The sequence below is a fragment of the Lissotriton vulgaris genome, unplaced genomic scaffold, assembly GCF_964263255.1.
Source record: "Lissotriton vulgaris unplaced genomic scaffold, aLisVul1.2 SCAFFOLD_2727, whole genome shotgun sequence".
Classification (NCBI taxonomy): Eukaryota; Metazoa; Chordata; class Amphibia; order Caudata; family Salamandridae; genus Lissotriton; species Lissotriton vulgaris.
This window is the reverse complement of record NW_028240770.1, coordinates 232,413-252,910: the sequence shown is the minus strand read 5'-3', so window position 1 is coordinate 252,910 and position 20,498 is coordinate 232,413. Positions and strand designations below refer to the sequence as shown.

Genomic DNA, 20,498 nt, shown 5'->3' with positions numbered 1-20,498 from the left:
GGAAGCATGAACTTTTCTTGCTAGATAAGAAAATGAAGTGTAGGATTCCAATGGTTCACCAACACTGAGTACACTAGTTCTTTCCCTTGAGCAGGAATGTTTCCCTTGAGCAAGTCAGTACATTTGTGTAATAATATGTGCAGTCAGTAGAATTCATTAGACCTATATAATGTGAAAATGTCATTATTAGAAAATGTATCTGAATATCTGTATATAATAATGCAGAACATATCATTTCATATATGTAATCCACTAGTATAAATTGACCTAGGCCTTAGGCCTCAATTTGAATTTTTCTTATGCCATCTCTCTGGCTTTCAGAAACATGATCAATTAAATGAAGGATGGTATAGTGCAAGGTAGTGGTGATCTCCCCCTCTGCATATAATGGAATGTCAGGTTCTTAGTTTTAGTGGCACTTTCAAATAAGAGAGTGTTCTAGGATTAGTTTTTGAATATTGGCTACATCACATCAAAAGGGCGGTCTGATATGATATAAAATCCTATATAGATGGTATTGGCGTAATATATCCAATATATGTGTTAGCAATATGTACTCATTCATTTCTTTCTCTGATATATATATTTAGTATTGGCTCAATGTGTCTAACCAATATGAAGTTCCTGCTTGTTTTTCATGTGCTGCAACCCACTGAGCTATCTTTGAAATGTGCAAGCTTTAGGTGTACAGAATTGTTCCTGTAATGTGGAAACTCTTATGATACTCTTGTCCCCTCAGTAAGGGACCTGTTATGCTACATTGCTTTCCTTTTGTTAGGTTCCCAATATGAACATTTCTGTATATTGATAGAGGCTTGTTAATGGCAGGAAAACCTCTGATGCAGACACTTGTTCTGTAACTTCACTCATGGCATAGTCCCCCTCCCTCTTGGAGTTTGAATTACTGAGAGCAGCTTAAAAGTGAACTGTCTTTCCTTTAACTTGAGAATCCAAGGCCATCTGGCTTTGGCTTGCTGAGACACACATTCTTGCAGACTCTGTTCTCGTACTCTCAGGTCCTGATATAGCTAATGGAGTTCCCTTTCTGACCTGTCTCAGGAATAGTGCAGGCCCTGCTAGCTGTAATCAATTGTGCCCTACATGGACTTACTGTATCATATGCTGACAACTTGTTCTTCCATGAAAGGTGATCTTGCTAGTGACTCAAACTGTATAAATGCATTGTATCAACTGTATGCTGGCAGTCTTCTCAGCGCACCCAGAGGGGTGAGGATGAGAGAGAGGCTCCTCTGGCCAGAGCTCTTTTGAAGAATAAATGATTGATCCTTCTCCACTGCCATCTGATTGATTATTGATAATTGGTAATTGGGAAGGGGCTAATTGGTAAGAATAGCCCCATAGCTTTATGGTAATGTAATAATATTTTGATTCCTTCAGTTATAAGGCCTGAGGCACGAGCTGATCCATCAACCGATATCAGAGTGTTAAAGATGCAGTAAATGATACTAAAAAACAAGGTATATGCTCTTTTATATCTAAAAATAGGTTATTTCTTGAACACTTGTGCTTCGCTTTAGTTCATCACATATCCTGCAGTGGCATTTGTTAATAGTAATACCTACATTTTACCAATTAAGTTTCTCATCTCCAGAGCCCTGACAACATGTCAACTCTGGGTGTGTTTGGTTTATAGGTTTTATCATTAATCCGACATGTTAGCTGAAAATATCGTTGTTAGTCCCAGTATTGTTCAGTGTTGCTTTTACAGATAGTGTGATCAGGTATGATTGTATGGTTTTCTTTGTATCTCTTCTTCACCAAATGAAAATCAACAATTTTTCTTTTCTTTTAGTCCACATTGTGCTTGCCTCCCACTGTGTATCCTGGTACATCATGTCGCTTTGCTATGTGTACGGAAGTGAACAATCACTGAAAACAAACTTTTATAATTCTGCAAATACTGTTATCTGTTTTCCTTCTTTACTGCTAGTCCGGTGTTCTATCATCTGGCATTTCAATGTCCCACATAATTTGAATTAAAATCTTTTTCCGTAATTCATTCCTCTCACAATAACTGCACTGTTCTGCTCTTGTCTATGTCCTCAGATAGGTCAATATTATTTTTGATGTTTTTTAAGTTCTTTCCGGAGTCTCTGTGTTCGCTGATGTGTTAGGAGGTTTGATAAATGACTAAAGTTCTTCCCACATTCACTGCTGTTGAATAGTTTTTCCCCGTGTGTGTTTGCTGATGTCTTTGAAGGTGGGATAACTGACTAAAGCACTTTGTACATTCACAGCACTTGAATGGTTTTTCTCCTGTGTGTGTTCGCTGATGTCTTTGTAGCCTTGATAATTGACTAAAGCTCTTGACACATTCATTGCACTTTAATGGTTTTTCTCCTGTGTGAGTTCGCTGATGAATCCTTAATGCTGAAGAGCTGCAAAAACTACAGTCACATTCACTACAAGGATAGGGTTTTTCCCCTGTGTGTGTTCGCTGATGTGTTTGGAGGTTTGATAAGAGACTAAAGCTCTTCCCACATTCACTGCACTTGAATGGTTTTTCTCCTGTGTGTGTTCGCTGATGAATTTGGAGGTTTGATAAGTAACTAAAGCTCTTCCCACATTCACTGCAGTTGAATGGTTTTCCCCCTGTGTGTGTTCTCTGATGACTTTGTAGTCCTGATAACTGACTAAAGCTCTTTAGACATTCATTGCACTTGAATGGTTTTTCTCCTGTGTGAGTTCGCTGATGAATCCTTAATGCTGAAGAGCTGCGAAAACTACAGTCACATTCACTACAAGGATAGGGTTTTTCCCCTGTGTGTGTTCGCTGATGACTTTGTAGATGTGATAATCGGCTTTAGCTCTTCGGACATTCACTGCCCTTTAATGTTTTTTTTTCTGTGTGAGTTCGCTGATGATACCTTAGTGCTGAAGAGCTGTGAAAACTACTGTCACATTCACTACAATGATAGGGTTTCTCCCCTGTGTGAGTTCGCTGATGATACCTTAGTGCTGAAGAGCTGTGAAAACTCCTGACACATTCACTACAATGATAGGGTTTTTCCCCTGTGTGTGTTCGCTGATGTGTTTGGAGGCTTGATAAGTGACTAAAGCTCTTCCCACATTCACTGCAGTTGAATGGTTTTTCCCCTGTGTGTGTTCTCTGATGACTTTGTAGCACTGATAATCGACTAAAGCTCTTCCCACATTCACTGCAGTTGAATGGTTTTTCCCCTGTGTGTGATCGCTGATGTTTTTGTAGCCTTGATAATTGACTAAAGCTCTTGACACATTCATTGCACTTGAATGGTTTTTCTCCTGTGTGAGTTCGCTGATGAATCCTTAATGCTGAAGAGCTGCAAAAACTACAGTCACATTCACTGCAAGGATAGGGTTTCTCTCCTGTGTGTGTTCGCTGATGTCTTTGTAGTCCTGATAACTGACTAAAGCTCTTCCCACATTCACTGCAGTTGAATGGTTTTTCCCCTGTGTGTGATCGCTGATGTTTTTGTAGCATTGATAATTGACTAAAGCTCTTGACACATTCATTGCACTTGAATGGTTTTTCTCCTGTGTGAGTTCGCTGATGAATCCTTAATGCTGAAGAGCTGCAAAAACTACAGTCACATTCACTACAAGGATAGGGTTTTTCCCCTGTGTGTGTTCGCTGATGTGTTTGGAGGTTTGATAAGAGACTAAAGCTCTTCCCACATTCACTGCACTTGAATGGTTTTTCTCCTGTGTGTGTTCGCTGATGAATTTGGAGGCTTGATAAGTAACTAAAGCTCTTCCCACATTCACTGCAGTTGAATGGTTTTTCCCCTGTGTGTGTTCTCTGATGACTTTGTAGTCCTGATAACTGACTAAAGCTCTTTAGACATTCATTGCACTTGAATGGTTTTTCTCCTGTGTGAGTTCGCTGATGAATCCTTAATGCTGAAGAGCTGCGAAAACTACAGTCACATTCACTACAAGGATAGGGTTTTTCCCCTGTGTGTGTTCGCTGATGACTTTGTAGATGTGATAATCGGCTAAAGCTCTTCGGACATTCACTGCCCTTTAATGTTTTTTTTTCTGTGTGAGTTCGCTGATGATACCTTAGTGCTGAAGAGCCGTGAAAACTACTGTCACATTCACTACAATGATAGGGTTTCTCCCCTGTGTGAGTTCGCTGATGATACCTTAGTGCTGAAGAGCTGTGAAAACTCCTGACACATTCACTACAATGATAGGGTTTTTCCCCTGTGTGTGTTCGCTGATGTGTTTGGAGGCTTGATAAGTGACTAAAGCTCTTCCCACATTCACTGCAGTTGAATGGTTTTTCTCCTGTGTGTGTTCGCTGATGAATCCTTAATGCTGAAGAGTAACTAAAACTACGGTCACATTCACTACAATGATGGGGTTTCTCCCCCGTGTGTGTTCGCTGATGACTTTGTAGCTTTGATATTCGACTAAAGCTCTTCACATATTCACTGCATTTAAATGACTTTTCCCCTGTGTGTGTTTGATTATGTCTTTGAAGGTGTGATAACTGACTAAAGCACTTTACACATTCATTGCACTTGACTGGTTTTTGTCCTGTGTTCGTGTGCTGATGAAGCTTGAGTAGTGATGACAAACTAAAGCTCTTGCTGCATGTGTATGATTCTTCTTTCTTGGTTAGTCTCTGCGGGTCGGGTATATATTTGTCTACATCCCATGACTGTATTTCCTGGTGGGCCAACATGGCTGTTAAAGCACTTGTGTTATTCTCACACACTTTATATGTGTGCAGTATTTAGCACGTTTTATTTCTGTTTTAACAATAAAATGCAATAGCCACCAAATATTTTCCACACTCCTAATACATAGAATGTGTCTTTGTAGGCAATTGTGCCTTTAGATTGGAATATGGCTATGCACGATTGCGGTAAAAGATGTATCTTCTTTCTGGCCGGTGCAAATTTGGACAGTCTGTTGTATTGTAGATAGAAGAACTCCTCTTTCCATTACCCGTCATTTGTCTGGCTCCACTCTGTTGTGCTTTTCGCTTGTTACTGTGGTTTGGCCAGAAAGAGTTACTATTCACCTAGAGCACGGAATGATGGCTTGTCTTTATTTTAGAAAATAGAGCACTGCGGTAATCACATCATACCGATCCCATGATCAAAGTTAGTATTTAACACTTGTTTATACAGAAGGCAGGTTGTTATTGCCTTAATTTTCCTAAGATCATTTCTTCATCTCGTTGCGTGGAGGCGCACAGCTCAGCCCCTTGCAATCACTGAACCGCCCTTGATGCTTCATGCGGGATCTGTCTGTTTGTGTGCAGGTTCCTCTGTCGCCGACTGCACTAATGTTTTCCTGAATACTGTAGCTCATTATTTCTGCTATTATTGAAGATTTACAGCATTCGCTTCAATATTGATGGTCAATTCATACATTCAAGGCTTGTTTTCTGTTGGATGTAAAGATATTTAAAATTACTAAATTGAAACAAAATGGAATGAGAACGCACAATAAGTAACTGGTTGTAAAATACATTTCTGGGGAGATTTACCAAATCTCCACGCAATGCAGCGCAGGCCTCCCCCTGCGAGGCTGTGCTGCGTTGCACGACAGGGAGGGAGCAGGAGAGCACCATATTTTCAAAGATATGGCTCTCTCCTTCCCTTTCCCTTGAGCCAGCACTGATTACAGCAGCCCTGCACCATGCACACACCTTAGCACCAGCGCACTAGGGTGTGTGTGTGTGAGCCCAGCATAGGTTTTGTACAGGAAGGACACCCTTCTTGTACAAAATACTATGACTCGACACGAGGGAAACCTTTTCTAATTTTGCATGCGTGTTGCACAGTGCAGCACGCATGCAAAGTCAGACAAGGAAGCAGAAATAAAAGCATCTCTCCTTCCAAGCGCCTAGTTTAAAAGGGTGCCGTTTTCTCACGCTAAACCAAATCTACTGTATTTGATAAATTGGGTTTAGCATGAGAAATAATGGGTGGTTGCATGGGAACCCCCATGCCCCACCATTGGCAGGCCCCCATGGTGCAAAGTAACGTGAAGCAGTGCTATACGATGCTTCACATTACTTTTACGTTATTTGCTGGAAAGAAAATTAGGAAAAAAAGATTTTGCACTGTTTTGTGCCACTTTTGTGACGCAAACACGACAAAAAATCTTACTAAATCGCCCCCTTCTTCTTTACTGCCTTTGTAACTTAGTAGGGAATATTTCATCATACACAGATATTTAACTAAAAGTTCTGGTGATCAGGTGACATCTTATTAATGTTTGAAAACAAGGTGATTTAACAGTGTTCACAGAGTAACTTAGCAAAGTAACAGCACTCACGGAGCACCCAAGTGCTTAAGGTTTTGCTTAAGATAGATGCATATGGTCAAGATTTCATTTTTTTTTATATATATCTTTTTATTATTAACAAACAGAAGAAAATCGCATTGGGAGTACATGATCATACATTTCAATACAAAGTGTGGGTCGTCTCACATTCAGGATAGAATTACAAAATAAAATAAGTTCTTGGGATCAAGGGGAATCATGAGTGTACAAGTCTCGTCGTCTGGCCGGGGGAGTACAAATATCACAGGAAGCATTCCGGGCCCCCCAGACCATACCACACTTTTCGGGGCAACCCTTAGCAATATAAACTGCACTCTCTCGAAACATACACCAGTCCAGATCCTGGGTCCATTTGGTACGCTGAGGCGACAGACTGGCTCCCCAAAGTTGTGCAATAATACGCTTCGCAATCATACATGCTAACAAGACCCATTGTTTCAAATATTGATTCAAATATGTGGGCTCCCAGATGTTTAAGAGGCATCTCCGGGCTTCCGGTTGTATCTCACACCCCAATACTTCCTCCATGACAGTATGTATGGCTCGCCAATACCTCAGGACATTCTCACAGTGCCACAGGATGTGCATAAATGTAGCCCCCTCACCACAGCCTCTCTTACAATCACCACTCGTTACCCATCCCATGCGTACCAGACCCGGCCCAGTGACGTATGACCTGTGGAGAATCTTCAACTGTACCAATCTGAGCCTCATCTAAATCGCCACCACTCTGGGGGAAGACACCGCTTCAATCCAGTCTTCATCATCCATTTCTAGCCCATCTGCTCCCCACGCTGCTCTAACACTCCCCAACGGATCGTCCATGTTGTTGATCAATTTCCTATAAATCAAGGAGATCGTTTTCTCGGGATGTGGCCGTCTAACACTCGGTGCTCCAGAGGGGAGGCCTACGGGAGATCTTCATCCTGAGATATATGGGCAAGGAGGGCATGCCTAACCTGCATGTAACGGAAATATTAGTTTTGATGAAGCTGGTATTTTAGTCGGAGGGCCTCGAAGGTCTGTACACCTCCGCGCCCCCAAATATCCTTAATCTGGCTGATCCCTATGAGTTCCCACCTATCGAACCCTTTAGTGGTCCACAAACTCCCCAGTTTCGCTGAGCTAAATAGGGGGGTAGCCAAAGTCAACTTCCCATCCCAACCCAGGCTCCTAGTGGCAGAATGCCAGACCTGCACCGTGTGCGCCGTAGGCCCGGCAAGTGCAAACTGCCCGGACTTAGCATACAGAGCCCTAAGGATGTCTCCACCCGGCGGCTGGCTGCGATCCATAGCATACCCCGGATCAACGGGTATGCCGTAGACCATCTGATTGATCGCCGCCAGATGTGAAGCCCAATAATATTTCTTGACATCTGGGAGCCCAATTCCTCCATCAGACCATGAGAAAGTGAGCTTAGTAAACGCTATACGGGGCCTACCATCCCAAAGAAGCAATCTCTGAAGGGCCTCTATTTCTCTGAAATATTTACTGGGCACCAGGTCCATAGCATTTTGAAGCACGTAAAGAAAACGCGGCAAGGCCATCATTTTGAATAAGACTGCTCTACCCAGAAGCGACAATGGTAGCATCTGCCATCTTTCCACATACCTGAGGAGCCGAACTAGTGGTGGCAACAAGTTCTCAGCATAGCGCCTCTTAGGGTCCAATGCAATATAAATGCCGAGGTATTTGAATCCTACCATTTCAATCTGTAAGGGACAGTTTTGCGGAATCACTGGTGGATCGCCCGACAACACCAACATCACCGATTTCGCCAAGTTAATGGCAAATCCCGAATATTTACCGAACGCCGCCAATATATCCAGAAAGACGATCAAAGAAGCTCTAGGCATGGTAAGATACAGGAGGATGTCGTCTGCATAAAGCGAGATTTTATCCTCCCATTCCAGCGACCACCGCAGTCCACAAATCGATCGGTCCCACCTGACCCAAGCCGCTAAAGGTTCCAAAGCTAACGCAAAGAGGAGAGGGGAAAGCGGGCACCCCTGTCTCGGGCCCCTTTCCAGTTCAAAATCCACCGATTTGCAATTGTTAACGACCACTCTGGCCAAAGGGGCCACATACAACAATCAAACCCACCCAATGAAATCAGGGCCGAAGCCCAACTTCGCCAATACCGAAAACAAGTAAGCCCACTCTACCCGTTCAAAAGCCATGGTGGCATCTAGGGACACCAACACAGCCGGCTGCAGCAGATCACGGGACCGACCCAGGACTCCGTGAAGTCTCCTAAGATTTAAAGCGGTGTTTCGACGCAGCATGAAGCCCGACTGATCCGGGTACACCAGCGTAGTGATTACCTTAACAAGCCTAATAGCTAGCACCGTGGCCAGAATCTTAGGTTCGGCATTAAGGAGTGAAATGGGCCTATAGGTGGAGGGAGATGTCCGGGGCTTACCCACTTTGTGTATTACCACGACATTCGCTATCCTATGGTCGTATGGAAGTTGCCCTATCTCCTTACTCTCCAGGAACATTGCTCGAATATGCGGAGCAATTTTCTGGGCATTCAACTTATACAACTCAATCGGCACCCCGTTAGGACCTGTCGCCTTCCCAGAGTTTATGCTCTTGATTGCCTGCACTATCTCATCATTTGTAATGGGAGAGTCAATATACTGCCGATGCTCATCAGATAATCGGGGCATAACGATATCCCTAATCATGTCCGCATGCTCAGCTTCCGTAAATTCGTTGGTGGAAGAGTAAACACCCTGATAGTATGAAGAAAAATAGTCTGCAATATCCTGAGGATCAGTAATGCTATCGGGTCCAAAACCCTCCAACTCTGGCACCAACCGAGAGGCACGCTCACCACGCTCCAACCAAGCAATAAGCTTACAAGCCCTGTCTCCATGTTCATATACCCTGCTCTGAACATCATTATGCTGCGAAACCGCACACTCCCTAGAAATGCCGTTATATTCATCCTGCTTAAGTCTCAACTGGTGGCGATCCTCCACCGATGCTGCCTCAGCCACTCGCTTCTCCAAAGCTATAACTTCAGCTTCCACTCTATTAACATCGGCTAGGTGCTGTTTCTTTTTCCCTGCGATTAAAGACAGGACATCCCCCCGAAGAACCACCTTATAGGCCTCCCATAAAGATTGTGCCGAGTCAACAGTGCCAACATTATTTTGGAAATACTGCTCCGAGACCTTATGTATCTCTTTCCTAATTACCAGATTTTTAAGTGCCAAGCATTAATGGGTGCGACTCTGCCGATGGCAGGCTGCCCCACTTCAACCCGCAACCAGACGGGGGAGTGATCGGAGACGCCCCTTCCCAAGTGTCGAGCTTCCCTAATGGTGTCCGACATGGCAGCAGTATGTGATCCAACCTGGACATAGTGTTGTGTGCCGCAGAGACATGCGTGACGCTTTTCAGAGCTGGATTGTGTGCTCTCCAACAATCTACTAGACCCAACGATTCCATAAAATCAGGCAGCCATTTCTGCAGCGGAGGGAGGACCCTTGGGGGAGAGCGATCCATACTACCCTCTACCACTGAGTTGAAATCCCCTCCCAACACAAGGAGGCCAAGCGGCAAGGTCAGAAACACAGCAGTCAAATCCTTGAAGGTATCAGATTGGAGGCCCGGGGGCACATATATGGAAAGTAAGGTGACCGCCTTTCCCCTGACCTTCCCGGAGACCCCTTACATATCTGCACCTCTGATCGGACCATGTGGCCTGAATCTCAAGAGGAAAGGAATTCTTCACCAAAATGCCAACCCCCTAGAGCCTGTTGTAAAACCAGCGTGAGCGACCAGTTTATAGCTCCCTCTATGCAGGCCCATGCAAGGATTACCCACCAAGTGCGTCTCCTGCAACAGCGCAACATCCGGGGAGTGGCGCCTAATCAGCTGGCTAACCATACCCCTCTTGAGCTTGTCCGCCAACCCATTGACATTCCAGCTCAGCACTCGTTTCCCCGATCAATGCAAGACATTTACCCACCACCACCACAATCGTAATGCAGACTCAATCTCCAATGCGAGTCAAACCGAAACTGAAACTTAACATGCCTAGAAAACAACCCCCCACCCTCCCGGAAATCCCCCCCCCCCCCCTCCACCCTGCACCCCTGCATAAGGACAACGCCCAAACCCAACTTGCAGAGTTCCTGTCGCCCCACTCAACAGCAATAGCTAAAAGTAGGAAGAGGAGGTGCCCACCGCCTAGCCCTCACCCCTCCTCCCAGATGATTCCCACCCGAGAGATATTCAATGTTGGCATTTCTTACGTACACTTAATACCCCCCCTACCAATGTCAAATGATCCGATCAGTCCCCGTTACTAAGGTCTTTTATTCCTGCTCCTGTCGCTCAACTTCTGCCTCCTGGCGCCGCTCTTCTTCTCTGTCCGCCATTACAGTGTCTAACCAGTCCGACACCACCTCAGGGTTATCAAAGAACCAGGCCTTCCCGTCCTTTTCAACCCGCAGCTTTGCCTGAAAAAGCATAGAATATCTCAATCCTTTGTCCCTAAGCCTCCTCTTAACCGGGAGAAAGTTCTGTCGTAGTCTCTGCACGGCTTGGGTGTACGACCTTCCACCTTTTCCAGTATTCCAAGAATACGGACGGTGTTGCGCCGATTGCGCCCTTCATAGTCATCCAGCCTGCGACGGGTCTCCTCTCGCGCCGCCTGTAAGGCCCGAACTTCCCTTTGCATCTCCGCCACATCATTCACCAGGCTAGACGTCTTCATATCGAGCGACTCATTTCGGCATGGTCTGCCCGTAGCAAATTGAACTCAAGCTTCACCGTGTCCAACTTGTTATCCAAAGAGTCCATTTTCGCCACCATCGAGGATTCAACCTTATTTATTGCCACTTGACGGCTTTCAGTGTGGGTTCTGTCCCTTCACCTGGGGAATCGCCTCCGAGCGAAGGGGAGTGTCTCTGTTCCACCTTTGGGCTGTGTATACCTGTCCAGCTTATTCGTTTGGACATTTTTCAGCCCTCTCCCGGTTCTAGAGGGGGCCTTTTCAGTCTCCGCTTTTGACACCATGAAGGTTGACAATAAATGGCCTCCGCTTCCTTCCCCGTGTCACGAGACTTCGCACCTCGAGCAACACTTCACACCTCTCCCGTGCCAATAGGCCTTACACGGCAATAGTCACACTGAGTAGGTCTTCCCAGCTCACCACAACCCCTCGGCAAGAAACAACTGTTGGTGCTGACCTCCGTGCCAGGCTGGAACTTCCGGTCGTCACAGCCGCTGTTGTTGCATTAGCGCACAGGCATCGCCCTCACCGCAGCCCGTGGCTCCGACGACATTAAGGCCCAAATCTTCAAATCATGACCGGGGGGTAGAATTTGCCGTTTCAATCTGAAATTACGCCAGGGAGCAGTTCTTCCGTTCCCCTGCCGAAATTCGCTCTCAGGTGTCAGGATGCAGAGCAGGATAGACGAAAGGAGGAGCGGGTCCTACGGAGCTACGCAATCACGCGGCCATCTTGGTACCGTGCTTGGCTCCTCCCCCCAAGATTTCATTTAAACAACAATAGAGTTTAGAAAAAGAGATGGCTCAGGCGGGGCTGCAACAGTTCCAGTAACTCTTTACGAAGTATACAACGAAAGTAACTCCATTCACACACTTCTCATTTCTTTCCTATTGACTTAAGATCATCTCAAATACCAACTCCTGTCTTTACCTCGCTGTTCATAAGTCACCTTTGATACTTTCAACAGCTCCCTTGGATCAACCATTTATGGTTTCTTCTAACCTGGAAGATTGGAACATTATTGTGGTTTGAGGGGCGTTTCCTATCGCCATAACATCTGTCCATCTCCCTGAAGCTAGGGCAGCTTACAGCACCCGGTTCTGGCCCTGAAAGACAACTTTAAAAAGCAAGTTATTCGTTTTTTCTAAAGTAGATAAAGTTCTGTAAGATGCAGCTCCTTCGGGGGGTTTTGTGTAAAACAGAGCGAGGGGTTTACTGTAAGGCCCATACTAAACATTATAAGCGCAGATAAGGCAAATAAACACTGATTCATATAATTTAATATTCAACGATATCAGCCATTTAGTACTTATAGAGAATCCATCACAACCACTAATTTACCTGACATAACCCTGCATCAGATGTGTGCATATTACTCTTTTTCTCCCTTTTCCACCATTACATGGCATCTGCCATGATGTTGTCTGTTTGGAGCCCAGGATGCCATTTGTGACCGGATGGGCATTTGGCAGAGCGGGAGGAGGTGTCAGTTATCCACAGGTGATGCGACATTTCTACCTTTCCATATTTCTCATATTCAAGTTGACCTAATTTATTGTCCTGCGGCCCCCCTACTGCCCGCTAGCTGCGCATTCACTCTGTGGGGTTTATAAGAAGTCAGATAATGGCCTGATAGTCACAAGGCCATGAATCTCACTTCTTCTACAACACTTATTGCAGACTTAGGGCCTAGTTTAGAGTTTATCCAACAGATTATTGTCTCTCAACTAGGAGTTGGTGAAGAATTCCACTCTGCCGGCGAAGCTCGTGATGCAGAATGGAGTTTTTTTCCTCAAGTGGTTCGCCAACGGTAAGGTGACGAGCGTTTGTGAGAAAATATAACGTGCTAGACCTCCTGCTGGTAACAGTTCTCATTGCGGGAGGTCACAGCAGGTCGCGACCACTTGAGTGTAGAACTGTCATTCTCATGGATGAAGCTGCCACTCGATTATAATGTCAATTAGAGAGGCAGAAAGTAGCCCCGCCCTCTGGCACGAAGCATAGTGCTGTTCATGCTGATTTTACAGTGTGGGACAAACTCCTGGCACTAAAAATCAGTGCGAGCAGCGCAGCTTAACAAACTCTGCCACAAGCGGAAGTCAGCGGAGTACAGGAGAGTTTTCCTGGCGCTTCGTGGAGTTCCGCGGAGTAAAACTCAGCGAACTACACCAAGGCCTAATCAAAATGTGACACATAGCCGGTCTGCCTTATTATAATTGCCAATGGATGTAATGCATTTTAATGGGGTGGGCAGGATACCTGTCACATTTGTGATGGAATAAAGCATACGCTGAAAACTAAATCAGGTATTTGGTCTACATGGTGTCCAGTGTGGCTAGCTGGGCTTGAAGGATCTTGTGGTTTGTGGGCCTCTCACTGCTTTGAGTTATAAAGAACAAGGGTCCTTAGCTTATTTATGAATCAAAACAATACAGTATAGGAACACAATGGAAAACTATACGAGTTGCGATTTCCAAACCCAGCCGGGAAAGGAGTTTATTTTCTGGAGGCAATGTCCAATCTTTCAATACAAACGAGATAGCATGACACAAGCCTGTGCCGTACAAAAAAGAGGGAAAGGAAAGATAGAATTAGGGTGAAAGGGGTGTCTTTCAGGCAAAGGAAGAGAGCAAGGACAGGGCACTGTGAACAAATCAAAGATTAATAACAGTGTCGCCTGGAGTGGAGTGTACACAATCTCATTTAACAATATTATAAGTGTAAACCCACTCATAGGTGTCGACGTTTCGATCCATATTGCTCAACTAGATAAATGGGATCATCATCAGGACTTTTATAATGAACAAAACATGCCTGAATGAGATAAAGCCTCAGTAAATCAAGGTGAAAATCCTCACAAGGGAGGTGTCCTTCTCTTCAGAATGCAGCGGTGGTGCACGTAATTAAACGTCAGGGAGGTCTTTATGGGGGTCCAGAAGAAATTGCTTTTTATAAAAATGCGGATGCAATTCGAGGTCCGTTTCCAACTGCATATAATGGCAGCACTTACTCCACTCAAAATGAGATCGGGGAGTAGCTCTATTAGTGTAGGCAACGGTGGCCGTACATGTGGATTGCCAACAGTGTGGCGTTTCAGACGCAAGTCTAAGTGAAGACGCATCTCTCCTGGGGCTGCTCGGTCAATGCCGGATGCAATGCCTTTAGTGAGGCTTTATCTCATTCAGGCATGTTTTGTTCAATATAAAAGTCCTGATGATGATCCCATTTATCTAGTTGAGCAATAGGGATCGAAACGTCGACACCTATGAGTGGGTTTACACTTATAATATTTGTGAGAAGTTGGCCCGATATGCAACGTTCGCTATTCTAGCGACCGCTATGTATCGTTCCAACGACCCTTATGGTGTTTGGTTGTAAGTCAACCTATAGACCAGCTATCCTAGTAGCGTGGATACGAGCAGTCTAAGGCTAAAGACTCGAGAGGGCGCGTTAAGCCAGCTGTTTACCACACATGTACCCCTTGAACACCCAGTGAAAGGACACCACACAAGTGTTATGAAAATAAACAGTATATTTATTAAGAATCACAACAGCCCTGTACTCTTTATGAGGACAGGGTACTAAGCACAACCAAATCTCTTTAGCAAATACTTCAAGTGCACGTTTAAAGACAAGTGTCCGAGGACACGGAAAGGTTAAGGCAAGTCGGAAGCGAGGGACTCGGGACCCTAGAGTAAGGAGGCTATGCAGGCACCGAAATGCCGAGTTACCTAGCCACGAGGGCTGCGGCTGCAAGTCTTACAGGCGTCGGGGTCTTCGCTGACGAGCCAGGAGCCGGAAGAAAAGGAGTTGCTGGCCGGCGACCAGTGGTGTATAGTTCGTAGAGATTGATGAAACCTGAAAGCAGAGGGGACCAAGTTCGTACTACTAGCCAGTAGTCAGAGGGTACCAGGAAGGCACCGGTTGGCCGTCACCTCGACCAGGTGAGTGGGCGACGCTAGGCTCTGCAGTCTCTCGGACCAGGAGGCGTTGTCGGCGACCACGGTGGAGGTGCGAGCTGTCCCACGACGGATGTCGCTGTCGGCGTCTTGGGTGGACCAGGAGGGTCCGGGGTGCCTCTCAAAAGATGGAAGCAGGGGCCAGTCTGGAGCAACCAGACCGGCAGTGTTGATTCTTGGTCGTCGTCACAGAAGGGCACGAGCCAGCGGCAAGTGACCAGACAACGTGCTGAGCAGCGAGCAGAAGGGCCCCACGCAGATCGTGGAGATGCTGGGAGACTGCACTTCGGTGCTGGAGCGGCTCAGGGTCGGGGCTTCTCGGACCCCAGAGCACTCACCAGAGAGTTACCTCGATGGTCGTGCTGGTTTTAAGAGCGTGCAGGTTCTGATGATGGCCGGTCCCTCGAGGTCTCGTCGCACCCACAGATCACAGCTGAGCTGATGACGTGGGTAGAGGTCAGAGGTGCCAGGGAAGCCGGTTCTCGTCGAGCTGGGCCGTCGGATTCCTTGAGGAAGGACTTACAGCAAACCGCAGAGTTCTTAGATGGTGCCCGCTGATGCAGGGTGACTACTCCTTAGCCACAAGGGAGAAATCTTAAGAAGAGTCTTGAAGTCCTTTCGTAGAAAGTATTCTTGATTCAAAGATGATCTAATTTGGAAGGGTCCCCGCTCCGGCCTTTATCCTAAAGAAAGGGGTGGGTACATGACTAGGTCCTGCCCTAAGGGTGGGACCAGGAAGGGGGGTAGTTACACCCCTCTCCCCTGCCGGACTTTCCCCAGGCCAGGGCTGTCGCCCCTGGAACTGGTTCTAACCGGCAGATGCGTAGTGAGCACCGGGGTGCCACTCCGCAGTCACCTTCTCGCAAAAGCCCTACCTACCCAGAATACACAAACCCTGTCTGGGACGGTGCGAACACCGCCCTTGACAGGAAACCCTTTGTCCAAGTGCTCCTCGCTGGAAGGACTCCCAGCAGCAGGAGGTCAGACTTGTGTCTGTGGTGGCAGCATCCATTTTGTGGAGCTGAGGCCTTCGTTAACTTTAACCGGGGTTCACAGTTACGTACATGTCGTGTCCCTCTAGAAGGGCGGAATGCTAACCTCGTCGCCAGAGGTGGTGAGAGGGCAGCATCCCGATTCGTATGACACCTTACTCGACATGTCTTGATAACGCGACACCGGAGTTACCGATATGGCACGCGTTATCATGGAACAGCTATTGGGCCTTGATCCCGCAAGCTGCAGCCGGCTCGGCTCGGGCCTGAACCTAACTCACACGAGCCCATGCACTCTGCCTTCAGGATTGTCAAGGCCTGCCATAGGAGTGACTGATAGGAACTCGAGTGTCCATTGTATGGTTAGATATAGGGCTACTATATCTAAAGCAAAGCGTGATTACACGACTTCGCCCCAGCTGTCATGCAGCCAGTTGTGTCAAATTTACGAGGCCAGCCAGGGGTGGCATAATACATGCTGCAGCCCATGGCGGCCCTGGGTACACCTATGCCCTGAGTTACAGGGTCTGATAAGGTGGCCCAGTACCAATTGGAAATGCACCTAGGGTACATGGAATCCATTTTAAAGAGAGAGCAGTGGGCCTGGGGTCCTGATTGGCAGGATCCCAGGTCGACTATGTCCAAAACCAGCTAAAACACAGGGCAAAAAGTTGGGGGCAACCATAGTCAGGATGTACCTTCCTACACAACCCCCCCCCAAACGAAAGGAGATAAGGCTATCCTTGTCCAGGTAAGCCTCTATTACCTAAGTGGCCATATAAGGAAGGACCAGCTCTGGCTTGGTTTCCCCCTGTGTCATGGTCCACTAGGCAACCCCTCACCCTAAGGGTATCTGAGGGTCTCCACCATAGGGAATCTCTGTCTCTGGTGTGTCTTGGGAAAGAAGAAGGCTGATGCTGGGATGGAGTACTGAAGTGAGGCTCCTCTACCTTTGGGCTCAACTTCCTCCAATCACCATCCATCATGCGTGCCTTCCTTTCTTTAGCTGAGATGCACTGAGCTCTCAGGGTCAGCCTCTGGCTACCTAAAGCTGGAGGCTGAGTCCCTCTGTTTGGCTTACTGGAGGGACAGGTCAGGTCTGGGGTTTTTAGGCCCCATGTTTGGCTGTGCCCAACAGTGTCCAGCTGTGGGAGTTCCCTAACTACTTTTAAGGGGGATCCCTCAGGAGTCTGTTCTATTTTCACTTGGCTAGGTTTACCAGCTTCAGTGATCCTAATCTGTTGATTAAGGGGTTCTTTTGGACAGGGGGCCCTTTTGGGTCCACCACTGGCCTCCCTGTCCTCTTCAGCCCTGGGCTGACTGAGGCAGGGTAGAGAGGTGCAGGTTACCTGCTCCAGACTGGGTCCCACCTGGGAAGGGTCCACTGCCATCAGGGGCTCTGCCAGGCTAGGCCTGACTACCTCTGGGGCAGTTCCTTCAACAGGGGTAGAGTCAGTTCCCTGAGGAGGCTGGCTCTCACCTAGTGTCTGGGAGGGGGAAGACTCTTCTTCCTCCTCAATGCTCTCTGTTTGAGTGGAGTGATCCATTGTTTCAGGCCTCACAACCTCACTATCTGTTTGAGTAGAGGCTGAGACCATTTCAACCTTGCCAACCTTTTCAGGAGGGCACTCAGTTTGTGTTTGGGCTGTGACTGTCACAGCCCTCCTATCCTGTTCTGGAAAGTCTGTCTGAGCCTGGGCAGTGGCTACCACTGCCCTTCCAACCTGTTCAGGGAGGAATGGTGCTTGGACTGGGGCTGTAGCTATTACTGCCCCACTAACCTGTCTGGATAGGCCTATCATTCTGGAGTGAGTTTCTTGCTCCACCTCAGCCCATGCTGAGAGTTCCAGGTCATTCCCCAGTAAGCAATCTACAGGTAGGTTATCTGTCACTGCCACCCTCATGGGCCCTGTGACATTACCCCAACTGAGCTTGACTACTGCCATGGGATGCCTTCTCTTCACTCCATGAATGTCTGTCACCTGATAAGTAAAACCAGGGGTCAGTTGAGCAGAGGGGACCAGATGGTCACTCACCATGGTGAGGCTGGCCCCTGTGTCTCTGAATGCCTCAACTTTCCGACCATTCAATAAAACTTCTTGTCTATACTTTCCCAAAATGTGGGGTCCAGTAGTGAAGTTGGCAAACCCCATGCCAGTCTCACAGACAAGAGTGTGGTCAGGGAACCTGGCTAGGCCATAGTCCTCCTGATTGCCCAAAGTAATGCCCACCACATTCTTGGGGGCACTCCCACCACCTGGGGGATTACCACTAGTGATAACAGGAGGTCTGGGAGTGTTACTTGGGGGTATGTTTTCCTTATTGCTATTTTTAGGGCACTTGGCATCACTTTTGTAATGGCCCACCTGTTTACAGGAATGGCAATAAGGTTTCTTCTGTTCTGAAGGAGTGTTCTGGGACCCACCACCCTTGTTGGAGTTTTGGGGCCCTTGGGAAGTCTTCTCTGTGGATTTATCCCCACCCTTCTCTTGAGGCTTGGTCGATTCCTTTTTCTGGTCACCACCCTGGTTTTTAGGCCTAACCCTGGTTCTGACCCATTTGTCTGCCCTCTTACCCAATTCCTGTGGAGAGGTCAACTCAGAGTCTACCAGGTGCTGATGTAGTAGCTGGTTCTGACAATTATTTAAGATTTGCTCCCTCATAATTAGATTATACAATCCTTTAAAATCAGTAACCTTACTACCCAGTAGCCAGCCTTCAAAAGCCTTAGTGGCACAATCGACAAAATCAGACCAATCTTGAGACTGCGTTTTCGGGGTATCCCTGAACAGCACCCTGTACTGCTCCGTGGTTAGGCCGAACCCTTCAACGAGTGTATTCTTCAAGACTTGGTAATTATTAGCGTCCTCTACCCTTGTGGTGAGGAGCTTGTCTCTTCCTTTCCCTTCAAAGGAGAGCCACAAGATAGCTGCCCACTGGCTCTGGGGAACACCCTGCACAGTGCAGGCCCTCTCCAAAGCAGTAATCCATTTGTGGATGTCGTCCCCTTGTTTAAAGGGGGGCACTATCTTACCAAGGTGTTTCGTATCGAAACTCTTTTCCCTATTACTAGGTACATTGCTGCCACCAGTGGGGACTGCCCCACTTAACTGTTGCTCTCTAGCGAAAGCAAGCTTTTCCTTGGCCAGGGCAAGTTCTTCCCTTTCGATCCGCAGATTAGCTGCCCTTTCCTTCGCTTCGTACACTCTCCTCTGAGGGGACGTCATCCCTCTTTGAGAAGAGTTGTGAGAGCCGTTGGTATGAAGGGATCTGCCAGAGCCTCTTGATAGAGATCTGGCTCGTCCATTCCCCATGTTAAGCTGACCTGATAGTGGCCCCAGGGGTCCCCCAGTACCGCTATCATGTTTGCTTAAGTTGGACCTGCTTAGTCTGACGACTTCTACCTGTCCCTTATCTGCCTCGTCCCCAGAGAGATCCTCATCCTCATCCTCCTCCACATCCTCGTTCTCGGTTGCGAGATGAATGAGGTCAGGATCGTCTCGGGTTCCCTCGAGGGGAGGCATGTCTCCTTCTGGATTAGAAGAGCTACGAAGTTTCTCAGCTCTCCTGGCATCATAAGTCTCCAAGAGACCAATCAGAAAGGACGTTGTGGGGTTAGACCCCTGCTGAATCTTCCGGGAGTGACACAATCGTCTTAACTCCTTGAAGCTCAGCACAGTATATCCTGAAGGGATGACCTGTGGAGGGTCAACTGACACAAGGGGAGACTCAGAGTTTCCTCCTTGGCCCGACATACTGTTTCTAGTGTGGTGTAAGTGATGCACCTACCTACACTATGTGTTTTCCTACTTTTCCCTTGCTAAGAGTTGTAGCCAAGGTGTGCTAAGCCTTGAGGAGCTACAACAGCTGGTTCAGTAGAACTCAGAGTATTCTAAGCTTTTAGTTATATGTACTAACAGTACTTGTGCGATCTTTCAACAAGATATTCTTAGGATACGTGTGGTAAAACAACAGCAAGCTCAAATCCCAACCCGCTGCTCACCAATGTGAGAAGTTGGCCCGATATGCAACGTTCGCTATTCTAGCGACCGCTATGTATCGTTCCAACGACCCTTATGGTGTTTGGTTGTAAGTCAACCTATAGACCAGCTATCCTAGTAGCGTGGATACGAGCAGTCTAAGGCTAAAGACTCGAGAGGGCGCGTTAAGCCAGCTGTTTACCACACATGTACCCCTTGAACACCCAGTGAAAGGACACCACACAAGTGTTATGAAAATAAACAGTATATTTATTAAGAATCACAACAGCCCTGTACTCTTTATGAGGACAGGGTACTAAGCACAACCAAATCTCTTTAGCAAATACTTCAAGTGCACGTTTAAAGACAAGTGTCCGAGGACACGGAAAGGTTAAGGCAAGTCGGAAGCGAGGGACTCGGGACCCTAGAGTAAGGAGGCTATGCAGGCACCGAAATGCCGAGTTACCTAGCCACGAGGGCTGCGGCTGCAAGTCTTACAGGCGTCGGG

The 20,498-nt window shown here is 47.0% G+C and overlaps 2 protein-coding genes across 2 annotated transcripts in view; both read right to left on the bottom strand.

The window, feature by feature from the left end:
* Nucleotides 1–585: 585 nt before the first annotated feature.
* On the bottom strand, nt 586–2,821 carry LOC147672880 (uncharacterized; the record flags this gene model as incomplete). The annotated part of the gene is made up of 1 exon (XM_086947954.1): nt 586–2,821. A coding segment is annotated over one exon (690 nt), but the record flags the coding sequence as incomplete, so codon positions are not given.
* The window catches only part of LOC147672879 (uncharacterized), a 69,510-nt gene continuing 49,597 nt past the window's right edge, over nt 586–20,498 (bottom strand). Inside the window, exon 2 of the mRNA XM_086947955.1 lies at nt 586–5,404. Coding sequence (XP_086804081.1) covers nt 2,825–4,693 — 1,869 coding nt within the window. The 5' untranslated portion in view covers nt 4,694–5,404 and the 3' untranslated portion in view covers nt 586–2,824. The remainder of the gene's footprint in view (nt 5,405–20,498) is intronic.